The sequence below is a fragment of the Schistocerca nitens genome, chromosome 11 (assembly GCF_023898315.1).
Source record: "Schistocerca nitens isolate TAMUIC-IGC-003100 chromosome 11, iqSchNite1.1, whole genome shotgun sequence".
NCBI lineage: Eukaryota > Metazoa > Arthropoda > Insecta > Orthoptera > Acrididae > Schistocerca > Schistocerca nitens.
The window spans coordinates 59673583-59695917 of NC_064624.1; the positions used below are offsets into that span (position 1 = coordinate 59673583).

The window sequence follows — 22335 nt, forward strand, 5'->3', positions numbered from 1 at the left end:
GTCACGAACACTTTCCTCGATTTTTTGCATCTACTCCTCACTCAAAATGGAAGATCTTCCACTCCTCTGTTCATCACAAACATTTGTTCTGCCTCTACTAAACTTCCTGCACCGCTTAAACACACACTTTTTTTCGTAGCACATTTGGCAAAAATCATTTTGATCTGTGGAAATATTTTGGGAGATGTTGCTACAAACGCGAGTAGGATGTGGATTACACTTGGTGGGATTTCTTTCGGACACCTTTCACGCAACTGGATATTACACGGTGAGCTTACATATTATTGTGTCCCTTCGCTGCTCGCTCTGGTCAGGGAGCCACCCCAAACCCTCACTGTCACCAACCCTTAAAATAAACCTGTTACGGTTACAGTACATTTACTTTCCGAACATGCCTCATATTTTGAAGATTTTGGAAGGGTTCGAGAGTGAACACTGACACCCAACTTGGCTGAGAAATAGGACAAACGAGCAACTAAAATGAGTACGGTACAACTGGCATTTGACCAAAATTAGTCAGGTTTTGTGATACTGCCAGCATGGGAATGTACACTGTATATCTTAACCTTTTATGAATCTACCACATTTAAATAGCAGTTTGCCTAGACCCATTTGCAGCCACAATTGAATTGATGTTAAAATTGGACAATTACTCAACAATAGTTTACATTTCTCCAGGAACAGGTAAAATTCCAGATGTATTTTGTGCAGCAATGTTGTCAACACTCACCACAGATACGACTGGAATGACAGGGAGTGTGAGAGTTCCTGGTTCTACGCAGGCAATGAGAGAGCAGTGGGCAGACGACACGATTTGAAGCACGAGAAAGGAATATTGCCACATTCTCATGTCAATATCAATGCGTAATCTAAAAACAAAGATGATGTGACTTACCAAACGAAAGCGTTGGCAGGTCGATACACACACAAACAAACACAAACATACACACAAAATTCTAGCTTTCGCAACCAACGGTTGCTTCGTCAGGAAAGAGGGAAGGAGAGGGAAAGACGAAAGGATGTGGGTTTTAAGGGAGAGGGTAAGGAGTCATTCCAATCCCGGGAGCGGAAAGACTTACCTTACGGGGAAAAAAGGACGGGTATACACTCGCACACACGCACATATCCATCCACACATATACAGACACAAGCAGACATATTCGGAATGTTTCCCTCTATTATATTCAATGCATAATCTGCTATGTATTCAGGGAAAAAAAACCAGCTACATTCAGTCCCACTGTGACCACAACATCGGAAATCGCAACTTATTCATAAAAAACAGCCAAATATTTGTGACGACACAGATTATAAATTTTATTGATTCTGGTATACATAAATACATGGTCTGTTTTCTTACCTCTTACATGTTAGGTGAAACTGTCATCCCAGATAATGATTTAAATGATTATTGAAAATAGTGATACCGCACACCACTGGCTTAAATAGCATGCAAGAAAGGAAGTGAAGATAAAAATTAATGTAAACCACTTCTTGTTGTTTACTCTATTTCTCCTTATTTTACCAAATATGGACAATCAAGCAATTGTGTAAGCTTAAGGATAGGTATAATGTAAGCTTTTTTAGGCAGGTACTTTATATCAATAAAACAGTTCAGTTGGTAAAAGGTCACTGTTTGAAATACTCAATGAACTGGGCTTAAATAGTAAAACCACAGCTCTAATTAAGCAAACATGAACAAACAGTAATTCTAAAGCAAAATTCAAGTGTGAAGTTTGTAAGAGTTTTGAGATCGAAACTGGAGTGAGGCAGGGAGGTGGTCATTCCACACAGCACTTTAACTGTGTTCTAGGAAAAGTCATGAGGAAATGGAGATTGTGATTAGGAGAAAGGTAAATCAATGAGAGAGTCAGATTAGGTTATGAAAGTGGCAACCTACAAATAGACTGCTTAGCATTTGCTCATGACCTAACAATTAATGAAAACTAAATACTGAAATATTGAGAGAACTAACAAGTTCTAGTATCTAGGAGAAGTAATCGAACAGAACATTTCACAGAAAGAGGACATTAAAACAAGAGTTAATAAGATGAAAATAACGTACTGTCTCACTATGGAAATACGTACACTGTCTAGTCACTTAAATGTGACCACCTGTCAAAAGCTCGAATGACAACCTTCAGCAGTGTGGAACGCTGCGAGACGTGTAGGAAGAGTGTCTATGACGTTCTAGAAGATCCCGAGAGGTGTGTGAAACCGTGCAGTTTCCAGTGCTGTGGCGAGCTGTGCTACGTTTCTCAGTTTGCGTACAACCCGATCGAGGTGGTCCCACATACTTTAGACTGGGTTTAAATCCGGCAAGTTTGGTGACCAGGGAAGTACGGTTAACACATCCCGGTGCTCTTCAAAGCTGTGCATCACACAGAACTGTCCTTCCGGCAGATGCCACCCGTGCCGGGGAAAAACCAGCTGCTCGTAGGAGTGGATATAGCCTCTGAGAACAGATACATAAATGTGTCGATCCATCGTGCATTCCAGAATTAAGAGGTTACCCGAGGAATGCTACGAAAACATTCCCCAGACCATGATGTTCCTTCCTACGGCCTGGATCCTTCTGACAACTGTTGCGGGGTCTTTGTTTTCAGACATGTCATACTGCACACGCCAGTGGCCATGTGTCCGATGCAGCACAAAATGGGACTGATCTGAAAAGGCTACCAGTCAGTGGACTTCCAAATGTAATATTGGCAAGCAAACTCCAGCCTTTGTTGCTGAGGAACAGCAGTCAGCACGGGTGCAAAAACCAGGCAACTACTGTGGAGACCCATATGCAGCAATGTTCGCTGAACGGTCATTGAGGAGAAACTGTTCGCAGCCCCTTGCTTATTCTGGATGGTCGGGAGGAGGAGGAGGAGGAGGAGGAGGAGGAGGAGGAGGAGGAGGAGGAGGAGCAGAAGCAGAAGAAGAAGAAGAAGAAAATAAATTGCAGTTTTGATTAGTCAGAATATCCTATAAATAAAATTTTCCAAAGGAGCCTGAGGACAGGGGGAGGGGGTGACAAAATGAGAGAGAGAGAGAGAGAGAGAGAGAATTGTCTTATATTTTGGGTCATCTTATACTCCAGTAAATACAGTATCTCTGTTGCCAAACACGCTGTAAACTACGTGTGAATCTGACACCTGTTGCACGCTACTTTCACGATGACAGAATTATAACGGGAGCAGTACCCGTAAGCAAACGCAGTACGCCTTCGGAGGAACTAGACACATTTTTACGTGGCAGCGAGCTGCAGCGCACGCACCTGGCAGCGGCCCTCAGCTTCATCTCGCGCTCCTCCATCTTGCGGCTGTAGCTGGCGCCCAGGTACGAGTGCGGCACACCGAACTGCAGCGTGCACGAGGCGTGCGACTCGGGCGTGTCTCGCACCACCGTCGTCGACATGGCCGACTGCGGGCCCACCCGCCACGTCAGGTAGCCCACGGTGTGCCGGTCCAGCTGCGTCGCGAGGGCTGCGCGGGCGCACGGGACGTAAAGAAAGTGCATCGTGATTTTGTACTCTGGGGCAGTTTGTAACAGAGTGAAAAGTGTTCACTGCACAGTAGCTCACAATAAGGACGGTGTGTCCTCCTACACCAACCGACCGGAACTTTATGACCACCGACCTACTGTCGATATAAACCAGACCGGGCGATAGCAGTGTCGACTGGCGAGGAATGACTCCTAGCCAGATGCGCGCACGGTGCGTGTAGTATCGGTGAGCGCGTCGTCCGTGTGTGGTAGCAGTTGCTTCTGTAAAATATCTGGGAGTATGCGTGTGGAACGATTTGAAGTGGAATGATCATATAAAATTAATTGTTGGTAAGGTGGGTGCCAGGTTGAGATTAATTGGGAGAGTTCTTAGAAAATGTAGTCCATCAACAGAGGAGGTGGCTTGCAAAACACTCGTTCGACCTATACTCGAGTATTGCTCATCAGTGTGGGATCTGTACCAGATCGGGTTGACGGAGGAGATAGACAAGATCCAAAGAAAAGCAGTGCGTTTCGTCACAGGGTTATTTGGTAAGCGTGATAGCGTTACAGAGATGTTTGGCAAACTCTAGTGGCAGACTCTGCAAGAGAGGCGCTCTGCATCGCGGTGTAGCTTGCTGTCAAGGTTTCGAGAGGGTGCATTTCTGGATGAGGTATCGAACATATTGCTTCCATCTACTTATACCTCCAGAGGAGATCACAAATGTAAAATTAGAGAGATTCGAGCGCGCACGGAGGCTTTCCGGCAGTCGTTCTTCCTGCAAACCGTACGCGACTGGAACAGGAAAGGGAGGTAATGACAGTGGCACGTAAAGTGCCCTCCGCCACACACCATTGGGCGGCTTGCGGTGTATAAATGTAGATGTAGATGTAGAATGGTGAAGGCGTGCAATACGAGTTTGACCGGCGGCAAATTGTGACAGCCCAGAGGCTCGGCACGAGCATTTTGGAAACTGTGCCACTCGTCAAGTGTTTGAGGAGTGCTACGACGAGTCCCTTCAACACGTGGCAAAACCGGGTGAAATTACGTCTAGAGGTCGTGGGGTTGGGCGTCACCCCTAAACGTAGATGTCACACGTTGTAGGCTGGGCAGACTGGTAAGACGAGACAGGAGACAAACTGTGCTGGACATAACATCGGGTTTCAATGCTGGGCAGAGTACAGGTGTGCGTGAGCACACAGTACACCGAAAATGCCTAACGACGGGCCTCCGCAGCCGACGACACGTGCGTGAGCCGATGTTAACATTATGACACGGGCAACTAGGAAACGCGCACGTGACCGTCGGCACTGGCCACTGCACAGTGTTGCACGGTCTGACGAATCCCAATACCTTCTCCATCTTGCCGACGAGAGGGCGCAAATTCGACATCTTCGAGGGGAAGAGCTCCGACACCTGTACTGTGCGACACAGACAAACTGGCGGCACCCCCATTATGCTACGGAGAACATTCACATCCGTGGATCCAGTGGAGCTCACGCAAGGCACCTCGGCCACCGAGGGGTATCGTGCACCGGTTGCAGACAATGTACACGCTTTCGTGACAATTATGTTTCCCAACGGCAGTGGCAATTTTCAATAAGATAATGTGTCACATCATATGGCCAAGAGTGTGATGAAATGGTTCAAGTGACACAGTGGTGACTTCTATGTGATGTGCTGCCCCCCTCCGCCTTCCTTCTCAACTCACCAAATCTGAACCCGATCAAACATATCTGGTATGCGACTGAGGCGTCAGCTCACCTCCCCCCCCCCCCCCCCCCCCCCACCCGAATTTATGGGAATTATGTGAAGCAGAGACAGAGAGAGAGAGAGAGAGAGAGAGAGAGAGAGAGAGAGAGAGAGAGAGAGAGAGAGAGAGTGAGAGAGAGACGCCAATTCCCTCCTGCGACCTACTGAAGCCTCACTACTGCCGTGCGATGATGTGTCGCCGCTGTTATCCGTGCCAAAGGTGGACATACTGGTTACTAGGTAGGTGGTCGTAATGTTCTGGCTGATCAGTGTACAAGTGATGCCAAATTGAAAAGGAGACCTTTGCTGTAGCGGTGTCTTATCTCTAACCTCAGTGGGTGAATGTGTTTACCGAGATGGTGTGATGGCATTCCTAACTTCAGAAGTGGAGTTAATGGGTTCTCATTTCTGGAGAGATGTTTTCATAGTTCGCTGCTGATGAATTCCTCCAGATCAGTACAAAGAGCAGTTATTCAATTTCTTCACACGAAGGGGGGGCATGCTACACAAATTTATCAGAAAATGGAAGAGATGTACAGCCAGCAGTGTCTCGCGTGATGCACACTATTCTGGTGGTGTCAATGCCCGACATAGTTTCCCAGTCTGCCATCCGATCCACATTTACACAGAACACGGTATGCGATGAAACAGTTTTTGCTTAACAATTTACGATAAGATGCTAATGCGTATGTTATGTACGTGGTGTAATATAACTAATTAGTTTACCAGCATGCAGGTAAAAGTAATTAGATGGAATCTGTAATTACCAGTAATGCATTATTTTGAAATTAGCATTTTGGTAATGGTTATGGGAAAAATAATTATGTATCTTTTGAAAACAGTAAGTGAATATGTCATGTTAATGTTAGCATCAAATTCCAGCTTGTAACTAATAGAAGTTAATCACTAAAATTAAATTAATCCGTGTAAAGCCAATTAACAATTCATAATGTTTCACAACACCAGATATAATTAAATTCACATAGACTCTTAGGGAATCATGTTATTTACAGATGCCGGACTCAGAACGCCTGTAATTAATTTCGTAATTACACCTAGAAATTTCTGATATAAATAAATCACCCTTTAGAGATTCTGACAAAACAAAGTTTCTGTATAAACTGTGTGGTGTCACAAGGCTTAGGCCTGTCCCACCCCCTCATTAAATCGACCAAGACTTATACGAATAATTGTACGAACAGTTATTATTATTATTATTATTATTATTATTATTATAATGTTCTTTAAGTTTGTTTTTGGGTTTTCAGAAATAGTGTGAGAAGAAAGTTTATTTATGTTGCAGATAACATGGAAGACATTGCCCGACGATCACCACGAAAGTTCGACGTAGCGGCAAGTGGGCGAGGAATAAAACGAATGCTGCGAACTACCCTGAGCCGTGGAAGAGCCCGGGCCGCGAGGGTGTCGAGCTTCCTAGGTCGTTGTTGGACAATGTCAAAGGAAGAGATATTCTGCTTTCTCTTTGTAAACAATCAATCGAGTCTTGAAACGTTCGTGTAAAACATATAGGCGGGTGACACATTAGGTGGGACCCGACGCCTGTAATACTTACACAGTTATTAAAAAGTGTTAAACGGCAAAACCAATAATTCACCATTTATATAGATAAAAAGTAGTAAAGATATAGGAATGGAAGAATTGCGGCTTCAGAACGAAAAGTGATACATCGCTCAGCAACGAAGGAGGACGTAAACAGCGGTCGTTACGTGGTGTAAACAAATCAACTGATAAAATAGTAAGTCTGTAATTAAGCATAAAGCCACGTAACACTGCAACTGTGAACCTTGTAATCTTATTCCGCAGTCTGTAAAGTTCTCCAACTTATATTAGGACAAAAAGTTATTCATAATTAGTAATAAATCTGTAATTTTGTGTCAAATATTAACTGCATTTTGCTGCTTCATTTTTGTCTCAAAACCAAAACACCAATACTTGAAACAATATTCATAATAAATGAACATTTGACAGAATGTTTTGTAATGCAATTTTCTAACTGTAACTCGATAAATCTGTTCTGTAAACAATGAGACCAAAAGAGTATGTATTGTCAAGAAAGTATATAAGCAGTGCTGCAGTTTAAACAAAGAGAAGGTCAGGTTCTGTTGTTATGCAAGGGAAGGTTTGTGTAACTTGTGTTGTTTGAGAAAAAATACAACTATCAAACTGAAGATTTTCTGGAGGTGACTTATTTAAGACACCTGATCGTCACATGTTGAGTTCTAAGGACTATCTGGAAGTGCATTAAGCATCCCAGTTTCTGCAATGTGATGAAGATTTCTGTTATAAAAGCTTAGGAGTCAGCCTTCTAAAGTTTACTTAAATTGCCAGCAATTGGTTATTAAGTCAGTTAGTTTCTTTAAGTGTAGTGAAGTTCAATTAATTAATCGGAAGGTGACTACGTTAGATTAGGTGAAACAAAGAGGCATTGGTGCAGGAGCAGTTGGACAAACAGTACACGGATATGAAATGAAATTTAACATAAGCAAGTGTGAAATTGTCAAATGAGGAGGACAACCAGGGAGAAGGGGAGCGTTACAACCAGAACAACAACTGACTGGGAACAACTGACGATGTCCAGTATTCCGGTGATGTCAGTGTGATACGGCAGGACGTGTGGTCGAGAACGTACTCTAGCTCCGTCAAAAATTTTAATGGGAGGTCTTTAAAACCCTCCTTACAGCCTCTATATCTACCCGACGTGACTCGCATATCTCCGACCCCTTAAAACGACATCTGAAAGGTCAGAGATTCTCTTGTAACAAGGAAATGTAAGGCACTGTCAGCAACCCAGAAGTTTCTACAGTGACGCCTTTATACTGTCTTCCTACGCATTAGAATCAGTGTGTCAATGTCGACGGCAATTATGTAATGTTGTACTGTTCGACATGAACCATAATTATAATGTTGTTAATAAGATTTCATTACACACAACTGTAAGCCCTTCTCATTTGGGCACACTTGACAGAACCTTTTGTAGATAGACTTTAAGCAGTTGGGCATACTGACCTAACATTTTCTCCCTCTAACAACAGCCTCCTCCTCCTCGTCATCCTCCTGAATAGTATAGGGTTCACTTTTCCAGGATTTGGTGGATTCATTTTATTATTGTAATTCTGTGGCCACAGGCCCTTCCTGATACCACAGTCATGCCATCCTGGATGCCATCTCCCTGTGAATTATTGAACTGTGTTCTACGTCTAACTGTATTTTAACTGTCGGTATTTTTACTGAGGTGGAATCTGGGGATCATCCCAGCATTTGCCTGAAGAAGCATGCGAAACTGCCTAAAAACCTCAGACAGATTGGCCAGTGAACCGACCCAAGGTTGTCAATATGACACACAGTTTCAATCCACGTCTAGCCGACCTCCTCACCGTCTCTTAAGGTAGTGCGCTGCGCAATACGATGTATGAGCGAGTCTTTGTTTGAAAACAACTGTAACACTTGTAAATATAATACTACGAGGAAAAATGATTTACACTCTACATAACTCAGCCTAAGTGTGGAATAGGAGGAAGTGACATATCTACACACATTATAAATTGAAGTACCCTTCAGTGTTTTTGTGTTTGCATGTGAAGGGTAATCTCAGGAACTACTGTAGAGATTTTGATATGTTTTTCACTAACAAATATACTTATTAATGACAAATGTTTGTGTGTACAACTTATTACCACTATAGCAGACAAATTGATAATTAGTTCTACCTGTGCACAACCAGGGTGGGTTGCTAGTTAGTTCAGCCAAAAATCTTTGACGACCTACCTAGTGATATATATATATATAAAATTGCAGGTAATAAAACTGTTGTCAAACACAAAATGAAATCAATCATAGCTGCTCCACAAATGCCTTTTTTGAATGTGCAGTGTGTGTGTGTGTGTGTGTGTGTGTGTGTGTGTGTGTAGTCTTTCTGCTGTGCCTATCTGAGACTCAGCATCTCCAATGTGATGAGAAGCAACTTTCCTTTTCGTATTATTGTTACATTTCATCATGGATTTTCCATTGATTGAATAACTGTGAGGTTGCCAATATTTTTCACAGAGAAAATGAACTATAATTGCTAAATTGACTCATTCCACATGACAGCAAGAGGCAGCAATTATTATCCGTACGAGAGATCCCAAGAAACAAAAATGTACAAGGCTAATTCAGAAAGTTTTACTAAGGCTGTTGCAGTTGTGTAGAGATAGGAAATGTTCATGTCAAGTGGCTAGAAACTCCTAGAGGAGTTCAGCAAATGCTTTCTGCCGCTGTCATTGATAACACTACAACAGAAATGAATGAAAACAATAATATGGATGTCAGTGCTTTGGCATTTGCAGATGATGTAGTAATGGGGAGTTACACAGGAAAGAAGTCCAGGAGAGGCTGGCCACCTGGAATGAGCATCTAAATGCACAAGGATTAACAACAAATAAAATGAGTTGCAATATCAATCAACAGGCACAACTAGAAAGGAAACACTCAAATCAGTTCAGTTGTACCATCAGGTTCAGGAAGTACTCTGGAACTAACAAGCCCCCTTACATCAAAAGCGACTCTCCTCCAGTTGTACTTTATCCTCATTTAATGTGCAGCCTCGGAAACCTACACGACAATCAAACTGGTCGAGAACAAACTGCGAGCTGCAAGAGCCGAACTACGGTCTAGGAAACAAGCGAGGATACGGTAAGAAATGAAAAAATAAGAGAAGCAGCAAGAGTGTACATACCCTCGAAAGAAAAAGTGACGAGGTCCTACTTGGAACGGTTTGGCCGCATCGAATGAATGGATGAGGGAAGGATAGGAAAACAATAGCTACCCACAGATGTTGGTAGGAAGACTAAAGAAGAGAGGGAGGAGGAACAGGAATCAGCTGAGATACAGTCCTGAGAGAAGAACAGTACACAGGCAGATACACGTAGTGTGTGTTTATAAACTACAACCTGGCAACTGGAGGGGAAAACTAGTGATGATGAAATGCACAATTAATTAAATAATTTTGTTTACATGCAGGTCCACAGCCTTCACAAATTTCATAAAAGGAAACACTGTCCGTCGTGGGCCGCATCTTCGTATCTTACACGTTGCACGATTGACCAATTTAGACTACACCATTATCGGGCACATACACACCCACAGTAGGCACTACGTCACACGTGAAGTTGTGTCGAAATTGAATTATCAATCCGCACGTGAAGCCAGATGAAAAGGTCTGTGTACGGTACAACCTAAGGATGAAAACATCGTTCTTTCACTACAGACTACATCGTACCGTGTGTGAATCACAACTATGGTTTAATGAATGGGAAGATGAAATTAATTCATATAATGTCCACAATTACCAGATTCACTTGCAGTGACACTAAAACAAATCCTAGCCAAAAATGGAATGTTTACAATGAACTTATGTAGAGATCAATACTCAAAGGTAAGTACAACGCTCTGAAAGGTAAGCAGAAAATACTCCAAAATTTCTGTTCTCAAATGTCTTTTGAAACTTAGCAATATACCCATTATTTTAGTGTATCATGAAATTAGAAATCAAACTAAGAATATACTTAGTGGTCGAGAACAGCAGAGGAGTGCTTTAGTATGTGAAACAAATGCTGATCTGCAAGCTTGGAAGCATTGTTTGCAAGGTAACGTACTCCAGCTCTTCAAGTATTAACAGCGAAGGTTTTGCTGTGCCTTTCGGAATGAACATTAATTACTGACATACAAATGCAATTACTAACTTTTACATAACTGCCCAATTTTGCTCAGTAACAAGCACACATGCTGCCACACTGATTGTTACAGCACTGGGCCGATCGGTGTCGTCGTTTAGTTTACAAAGAAATGTAATTTTTCAATAAAATAACTTATTTGAATACCTTAAAAATTTTACCTCCCTTTTAAGCACCAGCCTCATATACCTATCCATTCTGAGACTTGTTCCAGTCTTGAAAGTGAATGGATTATCCACAGTCGGTTTGCCGCACATCGTTAATTTCACCACAACCCCGCTGGGCATCACTTTCAGGGTTTGTGTACGACCTTCAGAGCTGCCGTAGTGGTCTCGGGGCACGTGCAGTCCCCACTCTGTTTCACCCTACAGCCAGTCCCCTACTTCATGCTACTGTCCATTTCCCACAACACGGGCAAGATATTGGGTTTGTGGGTAATTAGTGAAGAAAAGATGAAAGCAATGGTTTTACAATGACTTGATGACTTTGTTAAACGAAGAGGCAGTGCACGAGTAGCCGGACATACGGCAACAAATAAAACAAGAATATGGAATAAAATTTAACGTAAGCAAGTATGGAACTGTGAAATGATTAGCACAACCGTGAAGACGGGGAGTGAGAAAACTGGAATATCAACTGTAGGGGAATTACTGCAAAAGTTGGCGAGTTTCAAGCACCTGGGACGAACAGCACAGAAGAATGGAAGAAATGAGAGAGAGAGAGAGAGAGAGAGAGAGAGAGAGAGAAATGAGCAGGGAAGGCAAGCAGAAGCATTTTGGAAGTGTGTTACAGCCCGATACAGAGCGAGGACATCCCTCGAAACGGCAAAAGGTTTATTTATCGGGCACACTGTCTTCCGATCCAGATGTACAGCTCTGAGACCTAGCTAGTGAAAGGAAGAGAAAGAAGAAAAATACAAGCTAGTGAGATGGAAATTTTGAGAAATGGTGTCAGAGTGAGACGGACGGACAGGTTAAGGGATGAGAGGATCAGGGAATTAGTGGAGGAGGAACCATTACAGGGTAAGACAGAGAAACTGAGACTTAAGAGAGTACCGACACAATATGCAAGTTTTCTCTTGCCACTACTTGGTGAGTATCTATCCAGTAGTGTCTTGCAGTTTAAGCTCTAATAAACACAATAGTGTACACCAGTAAGGTACCCGCAACCCATTCTTTAGAACAGGCTCATCCAAGAATTGCGCCCGGCGGGCACGCCCGCGCGTGCAAGGCAGTGTAATTCAGTGCCCCGTCCGCAACCGTGTTTCGCTAGTGTCGGCGTAGGAGCGAGAGAGAGAGAGACAGAGAGCTGCTGAGCAAGTGAGACTGCACAGCATTGCTCTGCGCTGGCTGGACTGTCCTGCGGTCTGATCCAATGTAAACAAAATATTCTATTTTAGAAATAATTTTATGTAAGGGATATAGAGTCTCATTCTTACTGTTAGTAGCTACAAGTGAATATTTTTTGTTATACTTCGTGCTACAGCTTTTTGTATGCCTTTTCAGAGTTCAGAAATCGGATCCTTAGTTTGCTGTTTTGTACGTAATAATTTTAACTGACCAAGTTTGAAAACTTATTAAAAATAGAATTAAGGTTATAAAGCTCTTTAATTCTAACAGTCAACATTGTTAAAGAAGACAATAAACATTTTACACGTTTTTCTTTCTCGAGGAAACGATTTTGTATAGGTTTGCTACAATATTCCGTGAGACTGCTAACCTCAGAGAATTAGTTAAATTTTTATCGCCAAGTAATGAACGGTTCCCAGGTTTAGCACGCTTTAAAAGAGAGAAAAAAACGCTCACAAATATACGTGGAACCAAACATTGAGAGAACTTTGGCCGTCTGCTTGTGCAAAAGAGGATATTTCTCTCGTGCAAGACAGCTGTAAAAGTCATCCAAAGTTTTACACATAAGAAAGTGGTCATTCAGGCGGATATCGTACTGCAGGTCAATCAGCTCTAATTGAAGCACTTGTGAGACGTCCTCTGCCCGAAGGGAAAATGGGCGAACAAATATATATAAGGCCGGTTGAAGCTCATTTATCTCCAAAAATCTGTTTTCAAACTGTTCTTGTAATTTGCAAATGAGCCGGCCGGAGTGGCGGCAGGGGCTCGATCCATTGTTACACTGGTCAGGCTAGAAAAATACCCAAACCTGTGGTTGTGTCTTTTAATGGTATAAGGTCGAGAAATTCTTCTGTGACACGCAGATTGTCGTCGGCACCTCGAATGAATATGACGAGCTGAGATATGTCCGCAACATCCGTGGACTCGTCAAGAGCGATAGAAAATGAAATGCAGTTTGCCGCTCTCTCCATTAATTGCTGCTCAATATCTAAGGCCATACCTTTGACTCGGCGAGCAACAGTTTGAGGCGAAAGAGATGTTTTTTCAAATTTTTCCATGAGGTCTGCAGGACAAATACAAGTCGCCGAGTCGACCAGGCAATCCCAGCCGCAAAGGGTTTCCCTGCTTTCGCAATTCTCAGCGAGCATTTGTAACTTGCGCGCAAACTTGGCCCACCTGTTTCCTGCTCCTAGCACGACAAAAAAAACAACATACGATTAATTTTGTACAATCCTGGTTTTTAAAACACTTTTGTCATTTTAACAATTAATTGTTTCATTCATTGAAATTCAAATAAAAAACTAACTAAAAAAGATTGGTTTTAGGTGCGTTTTCCCCCAGTTCCTCTGAAAAACTGGCCTTAGACACTAGCAAGGACAGCGAAATGTGGTCGCAAAATAAATTTTTATCTATTAAAATATTTGCGTTTTATTTAAATGAAAACATAGACCAAACTACAACAAAGCTATAGTCAGTAGGAAGGATCCGTACGACACAGGCTGTGAAGCAGACAATGAAACGAAGAACACCGTGTCGAGCCTCATGCTCGGCAACTGGGTGGTGCGGCCGTTTGTCGGCCGCAGTTTGACGACGGCCGTTCGTGCGGACAGACAGCTTGTCAGTTGTCATGACTGGGTAGAATGAAGTGTAGTGGTTGCAGCTTAGCTTGTAGATTACACGACTTGTTTCACAGGTAGTCCTGCCAGCTTGTGACCCGGCTGGTGTAGGTGGCGGTGGTGGGAGGCTGTACGGGACAGATCTCGCATCTAGGTCTATTATAGGGATACGAGGCACGAAGTGAGGTATCGGGAGCAGGGGTCGTGAAGGTACGGACGAGGATATCGTGTAGGTTCGATGGGCAGCAGAATACCACTGTGGGAGACGTGGGAAGGATAATGGGTAGGACACACCCACCCCTACCCCTTTTCTTTACCCCCACCACCTAGGCTGCTTCTCTCACGATGCGCTGTAGCTCGCAGTCTGTCCCCGTCAGCCAGAGATGGTGGTTACGTGTTTGAGAGGTGTGTTTCTGTATCTTGTCTAATGTAGAAGGCCTTCTGGCAGTCTTTTTGTTGTGCCTATCTGAGACTCAACATCTCCGCCCTATGGTGAGTGGCACTCTATCCTTTTCATATTACTGTCATTATTCCATCCCGCATTTTACAAGGTTTAAAAATTTTGTACGACAGTCGAAATCACGTCCTGCGAGTGCCTGTGTAGTGACGGTCGGTAAGGGTGGAGTATATTGAAATATGCTCACTATTTTTATATACTCGAATTTAGAATATTTCGTGCCAGTACTCACTTTTACGTGAATGTTTACAAGATGATATTTGTCTTTTAATTTGGCTTCAGTCGTCTAGTGAAAGTATGATTCCACAATGCTGTTTCGTCGGCTGCAGAAATGACCCGGTTCGATGTGTTTGCCTCATTTTTGGTGCTTCAAATACCATTTCTTCAAATGTGGTCCCTTCTTGATGTTTATAGAAAAAAATAGTAACATAATTCATTTTTCCTGTTCACATGCAAATTATTATAACGGCGACCTGCACATTGGTCCACTGTCACACACACCGAGAGTTCACTGCCGACTGACTACGGTCAAAGACGGCTCCGGCGTCAAAGACATTTTACAAAACACACGAGCTTCCACTTGTAACCAGTCTCTTTGATATTCTTCGTCACATCTGCTAATATTAATCAATATGCTGTCACTCTCAAACATATAAGCAAATTAGCATAAAATAAGGCAAATTACAATTAACAAAAAAATATTCTGACAAAAGTATAAGAAAACATTTACAACCTCCCTCATTAGATTTGGTATCGACAAAATTGGTAGAAAATAACATCTCCCAGATCCATTACAATATGTTTGTGCAAGATGTGAATGACACTCATCTGGTTGATCCCATACTCTCAGCCACCGTGAGGACTGATGAGTGTCACAGCCCGAACAGCTTCTGTGTGTGCTCTGCCAGTTGCAATGTTCCTACTCGTCCTGCATTTGATCCGGAGGGTGCCTGTACGTGTCTACCATTTTGACAGCATTTCTTTGAAATTCACCACATAAAAGTAACATTTCTAACTTCTCCTAAATGGTGCAAATCCCTGAATGCAAGGAATGTTGAAGAAGAAATGACCAGCCCTAAGAAGACACATTTCCAGCTAGTTGTGCAGTGCAGTAAATGGTCTAAAGGCTTGATGCAACAAAGTAGCCTGCATTTACAATACAACAGCCGAATCTGGCTGACTTGCCTTTCAATTTTAGAATATTTTATGCATTCTTTTATGAAGAGTTTAAATCTCAAAATTTATGAGCTTTATATCACAGTACTCATCTTTTCAAGTGCTTTCGGATGCCATTAAAAAAAAATATTTCATTCTTCCAGGGACTATGGGTGCAGTGCTGGATGCAATCGTCAAAGTTACACAATATTTCAGTGAACGACAGTTCTGCCATCATCAGGTGGTACTGACGGAAAGAGGGATCTGCGACGCACTCCCGATATATATACCTGCGAGTCCAGAGTTCGGATCTCGCAAGCTCTGCGCCGAGCTCAGTCGTGTGGCGACACGTTGCGGTAGTGATCGGAAGAGCCCCAGTTGTCTGCCGGCCACTGGCCGCATCTCGTCTCGCTTGTGGATGTTACGATTTTGTACGTTTGAGCTAAGTGTTGGCTCCAATGCATTACTTAGTTGGAAATCTGTGTCCTTGTCTACTAAATTATTTGTCACACGTATTTCAATAGCTTCTTTAAAAATGGAATCCCAAAATTTGTTCATACTGGCCAAGACTTTCATTTGCCGATAATTCATCGAATATCCATTCTCGATGCAATGTTCTGCTATTGTCGACTTGCTGGGCTGCAGTAAGTGGGTGTGACGCTCGTGTTCTTTGCAGCCATCTTCGATAGTGCAGATTGTGTGACCAGTATAGGTTTTCCCTACATTAACACGGGACTTGGTACACCTTCACTTTTTTGAAATGCAATTGTCTTTGAAGGACTCTAAAGGGCTGGTAGTTCGGCTGGAGGGTGGAACCCTTGCATTATTTTGTGTTTTCGCAATAGTCTCCCAATTTTGGAGACTGTTGTCATAATGTCTTATTTTCTTCTACTTTTGGGATTTTATCATTCGTGGCATTCTTGGGAGTCTCGTGTTGTAGGGCCATCCAAATCTGTCATCTGGTGTATCCATTTTCGCGGAAGACAGACTCCTGGTGTTGCAGCTCTGTCTTCAGGCTCTGCTCATCCGAAATGTCGGATGCCCTGTGTTTGAGGGTGTTCAGCACACTATTTTTTTGCGAGTGTACGGTGGCGGCTAGAGGCGTATAGTTACAAATCTGTACAAGTTGGCTTCCGATAAACACTGCGCAAGCGAACCGTCGGGTCTAAACTAAACTAGAGCATCGAGGAACAGAACTTTGACATTTTGTTCTTTCTCCGTGGTAAATTTGATTTTTCACGGTTGCAGTTAAGATGTTCTGAGAACTCCCAGACTTTTTGGAGTCCGTGTGGCCAAATGAAAACACATAGTCAACATAACAGAGGAAACAGAGGATTTTTAGTTCCTCAGTTTCCACTGCTAAAGTGCTCCATAAACATATTTGCTACAACCGGTGAGAGATGGCTGCCCCTTGTTACGCCATTAATCTGCTTATAGTACTGTCCGCTGAAAACAAAGTACGCTGCTGTTAGGACGTGTCTGAAAAGCCATGTCAGCTCCGAGCTGAGCATCTTGCTGATTAATTTTCTGGGGAACTCAAGTGAAAAGTGAGCCAACACCAAAACTCACCACGATATCAGAGTCCTGTAACCTCAGCTCCTTCAGCTGACCGCAATCTGTAGGTGGTGTGTACACTTTCCGACGTAAGGTTCAGTATACCAGCCAGGTGCTTTGCGACAGGGTATGTCGGTGTCTCGATATTGCTCACTATTGGACGCACGCTTTCCTCGTGTTTTTTGGGCCCACCATACAGTCGGAGTGACACAGGAGTACACCGGTGACACGATTTTGCGACATCATCCTCGGGCACCCCGTTTTTTAACATGACAGAGATACTTTGCTGTGCTTTCTTTGTTGGAACTGCTGCTATTTTCCGGTATGCTGGATCATCCAGGTGTTCAAGCATTTTCCACTGCACTGGAGAACCATGGCTTTGCCCTTATCAACTGGAAGAACAACAATTTTTTTGTCTACTCTGAGGATAAGATGTGCTTTCTTTTCTGCTCTCGAAATGTCACTGTTCTGAGATATGCACAGTGTGTTACTGGCGTACTCTGCCGAACAAGGGACCACAGTGAAGGCTGCAGCCTACATTAAAACTTCAGTTCAGTTGCGTCGTGTCCTTTGTGACAAACTCCACAACATTAATGCCGACAGTGTCAAACTTCTTCTCAACACTGCTCGACCCCGTGTTGCTACTCCCGTTAGTGACAAAATGGTGAAACATGGGTGGGAGGTCTCCCAAAATCCACCGTACAGTCCGGATCTCGCACCGTCGGACTTTCACCTGTTCGGTCCTGTGAAGAAATTCCTGGCCGGCCGACACTTTGCGACAGACGTGGAAGTGAAATCGGCAGTCTGCAAACGGCCAAATGGACTTCTACAAACTGTAACTGGTACCACAATGGAAGAAATGTGATGAGAACATTGGTGATTATGTACAAAATAAGGTAAAAGGTCATTTGTGATTTTTTTTTGTTTTGTTACCTACTAAACTTAACAGAAATAAAATTATCGTGCGTCGTTTTCCGGCCTTCCCTCGTACAGCCTTCCGTGTAGCTAGTAGCCTACACTCCACTTGTCGCCAACTTCCAGAGTTCAAAGTTACATTCATTCAGTGAGAAAAATGATATGCACCGAGGACATCACAGGGTCCCTCGGATTCGATGTGCCAGCAGCGTCAGTGCCAGAGTTTGCCGCCACTCGGCTGCGTCTACTTACTCAAGACCAAGCCCGGCCTCAGGCCGTGCGGTGTGGACTGAAAGGTCATGCCGGCATTCGCGAACGTCCGTTTGCTCAGCGTCCGGAACGTCCGCAGCGACAGCATCGGTCCTCCCCCGATGCCGATCTCCGTCTCCACCCAGCCCCTGCAACAGTCACCCGACAGGTCAGCTCCTCCCACTGACACTGGAGAGTACTGTAGGCAAGGAGTGAGGTGTGGAATGGCGAAACAGTCCTTCCCTCACTCTGTTATGCCCCCAGTGTTATCTGACACCTGAGAAAGATGCCTCTATCAGTAGACTTACTGAGGAGCAACGTCAAAGAAAGTGGAAGTACGAGCTGGGGTACAATGAGGTGATGCTCTGCCATTCTTATTATTTGATCTTGTTACCGAAAAAGTTGTACACGAGATGAAAAGATTAGGAAAGGGCATATAGCCCAGTCAGGAAACACCAAAAGAGTTTGAAAAGGGGGGGAAAATACGAGTAATCACAAATTTTTGGTACAGCAGTAGGAGAAAGTACCACAAACAACATGATAAAGATCCTGCCCAGTGGGACACGAGCGTAAGGGTGGGGCATTTATGGTCACTTTGTTACGTTTATTTTTAATAACTCGAAAACTGTGGCTTCTAGTGAAAATGTTTCCAAATACAAAATTAAACTACATTAAGTTTCCTACAAAGAAGATAATATTCATTTTCTCCCTAGGACTTGTAGTTTCCTTAGTGCTGTGAATGGAAAAATTGCAGATTATTAAAATAGTGTTTTAACAGCAGAAAATTTGTTTATTTTTAAATGAAGTGTGTTAAGAACGTATATTAAATGTATGTACCACATCTAACGAAGTGGAACCATATAAAGGGATAAAATGTATTCTGGGATGTAACAGAGTGGAGGGGAAGGTTGGAGGATAGATGCATGAAGGAAGGCAGATTGCTAGATTGTGTGTGGCTGTTGAGGGTAACATATCATTTTGGGGAAAGTGACGTGTTATTTCCTCTGTCTCTCTAACTGAGGAAGGATAGTTGTGACCTCGAACAAGCATTTTTGTTATTTTATTAAGTGTTTGTTATAGACCGCATATTACGCAGGAAATTTTGTTTCTTTTGTGCACGTCACGAGAGCAAAATTGGACGCAGATTACCTGCAAGGCAGGGGTGACGGGCGCCTGAATTCCTGTGCGTGGAGACACCCGCTCGTCGGGAAAGTTATTCTGTGAAAACGCCGTCCCACCTCAGAGATTCGCTGTGGGCCACAGAACCTCGGCATGTGAGACAACTGTCACAACGTCACTTGTCAAGGGAGACTTATAAAAGACAGACAGAGCTAAATGACAAAGGCATTTGTGTTTTGTAAGCTTTTTTTAAGCTTCCTACAGTAATTATCCAATACGGAATATAATAATGGAGGTAAAATCGTGTGAGATAAAGAAGCAGCATAAATTTATTTTGTGCGTAGTGGCCGGTGTAAGTAATGGCGACCACAACAACCTGTAGTCTGTGCAGTCCACCTTCATATAATGCCTGAACAATGGTACAGGCATTACATTCCAGTGTGCACGTCCCTTCCTTCACAGGACTGCAAACTGCACAGCAAGGGGTTTTTCCCTATTCTTCTTACGCCAGTACATCACATCAGAAAGTTGTATTGACCCTTTCACAGGGAACCTTATGAATATGCAGAGATGACTGGGGGTTGTTTATTTTCCACAAGACGAGTTAACACTAAATGGAATAAGATACGAGTTACTAATAAAATTAATGCAAGAAACACGATCTATGTAAATCTCTGCACTGCTAGAGGACAGGCAGCTGTAGCATTCTCCCACCACAAGTGCTGCTCGCTTTTAAGTTCCAGTCCAATTATCTCGGTTTGTGTGTGAACCGAGTTGTTAATACAAGTTTTTCAGTCTATAATGATTTCTGTGTAAATTGAGACTCAGTGTACACAGTCGTACACAAAGTATATTTTGAAAACGGCTGACAATAGTCGCGGGACAGTGATACGTACGTACACCGATTGCAGTAGTATTGCGTACACTGTTTTTGACACGAATACGGTCACACGACAGAAATTGACAGACTTCGAAAGCAAAACGGTAGTCTGAGGTAGACGTACGGGACGTTCCATTCGGAAAATCATAACGGAACTCAATAGTCCGAGATCCGCCGTGTCGAGAGTGTGACGCGCACACCACATTTCGGGCATTATATCTCACCAGGACGACACACTGGCCGACGACCTTTACTCGACGACCGAGAGCAGTGGTGTTCGCGTAGAGTTGTCAGCGTTAACAGGCAAGCAATAACGCGTGAAACATCTACGACAAATACGTCCGTTAAAACGGCACGGCAAAATTTGGTGTTAATGGACTACGGCAGCAGATAACTGACAGGAGTGCCTTTACTAACAGCACAGCATCACCTGGAACACCTCTTCTGGGCTTGTGACTGTAGCAGTTGGACCCCAAATGACTGGAAAACAGCAGCCCAGTTAGATGAGCCCAGATTTCAATCGATAAGAACTGACGGTAGGGTTCGAGTGTGGCACAGACCCTGTGAAGCCACGGGCCCAGGTCGTGAACGAGGCACCGTGCAAGCTGGTGATTGCTCTACAATGGTGTGGGCTGTCTCTGCACGGAATGGACTCCTCTGGTCCAACTGACTGGAAATGTACACAGATTGAGACCACTTGTGGCCATTCGAGGACTTCACATTCCCAAACACAATGGAATTTTTATTGATGAACATGCACCGTGTCACTGACCTCAATTCATTGTGAACTGTTTGAAAAACATTCTGGACAATGTGAGTGAACGACTCTGTCACCTAGATCGTCCGACACGAATCCCGTCGAACATTTACGGGATATAATCGACAGGTCAGTTCGTGCACAAAATCCTGTACCGGTATCACTCCTACTTCTACTTCTACACTCTGCGAACGACCACGAAGTGCACGGCAGAGGGTATGTTCTAGTATTAGGGTTTTTCCCCTTTCCATTCATGTACAGAGTGTGGTAAGAATGACTGTTGAATGCCTCTGTGTGTGCTATAATTATTCTAATCTTGTCATCACAATCCCTATGTACATTACAGTTATTATTTAAAGCCTATTCTTGGAACTTTGTTAGTAGACTTTCCCATTACGGATGTCTATTGAGGCAGCATAGCTAAATCTGTCTGCAGAGGACTTCTAACGACTTCTTGAGTCTGTGCCATTTCAAGCTGCTTCACTGTGCTGGACAAAAGGAGGTCTGACACGATGTTAGGCAGTATCCCACAACTTCTGTCACCCGGACATATTATATAAACTGGAGTCACTACTGTTATGCACACTTTGTCAGAGTTATACTATGATGGACACTGTATTGTCTTTATTGATAATAAATGTGGGAAAAGTCACATTTGTTAAAAAATGGCTGCGAGCGCTATGGAGAAGAAATTAAAATTTAAGGTTCGCCGATGACATTGTAATTCTGTCAGAGACAGCAAAGGACTTGGAAGAGCAGTTGAACGGAATGGACAGTGTCTTGAAAGGAGGATATAAGATGGACATCAACAAAAGCAAAACGAGGATAATGGAATGTAGTCGAATTAAGTCGGGTGATGCTGAGGGAATTAGATTAGGAAATGAGACACTTAAGGTAGTAAAGGACTTTTGCTATTTGGGGAGCAAAAGAACTGATGACTGTCGAAGTAGAGAGGATATAAAATGTAGACTGGCAATGGCAAGGAAAGCGTTTCTAAAGAAGAGAAATTTGTTAACATCGAGTATAGATTTAAATGTCAGGAAGTTGTTTCTGAAAGTATTTGTATGGAGTGTAGCCATATATGAAAGTGAAACATGGACGATAAATAGTTTGAACAAGAAGAGAATAGAAGCTTTCGAAATGTGGTGCTACAGAAGAATGTTGAAGATTTGGTGGGTAGGTCACGTAACTAATGAACAGGCATTGAACAGAATTGGGGAGAAGAGGAGTTTGTGGTACAACTTGACAAGAAGAAGGGACCGGTTGGTAGGACATGTTCTGAGGCATCAAGGGATCACCAATTTAGTATTGGACGGCAGTGTGGAGGGTAA

General features: G+C 43.2%; 1 protein-coding gene across 1 annotated transcript in view; it reads right to left on the reverse strand.

The window, feature by feature from the left end:
• The window catches only part of LOC126213361 (dnaJ homolog subfamily C member 11), a 139556-nt gene that overhangs the window by 42294 nt on the left and 74927 nt on the right, over window positions 1-22335 (reverse strand). Inside the window, exons 6-7 of the mRNA XM_049941065.1 lie at window positions 18252-18397; window positions 3263-3470 (exon numbers count right to left, since the gene is read on the reverse strand). Of these exons, the coding sequence (XP_049797022.1) occupies window positions 3263-3470; window positions 18252-18397 (354 nt within the window). The remainder of the gene's footprint in view (window positions 1-3262; window positions 3471-18251; window positions 18398-22335) is intronic.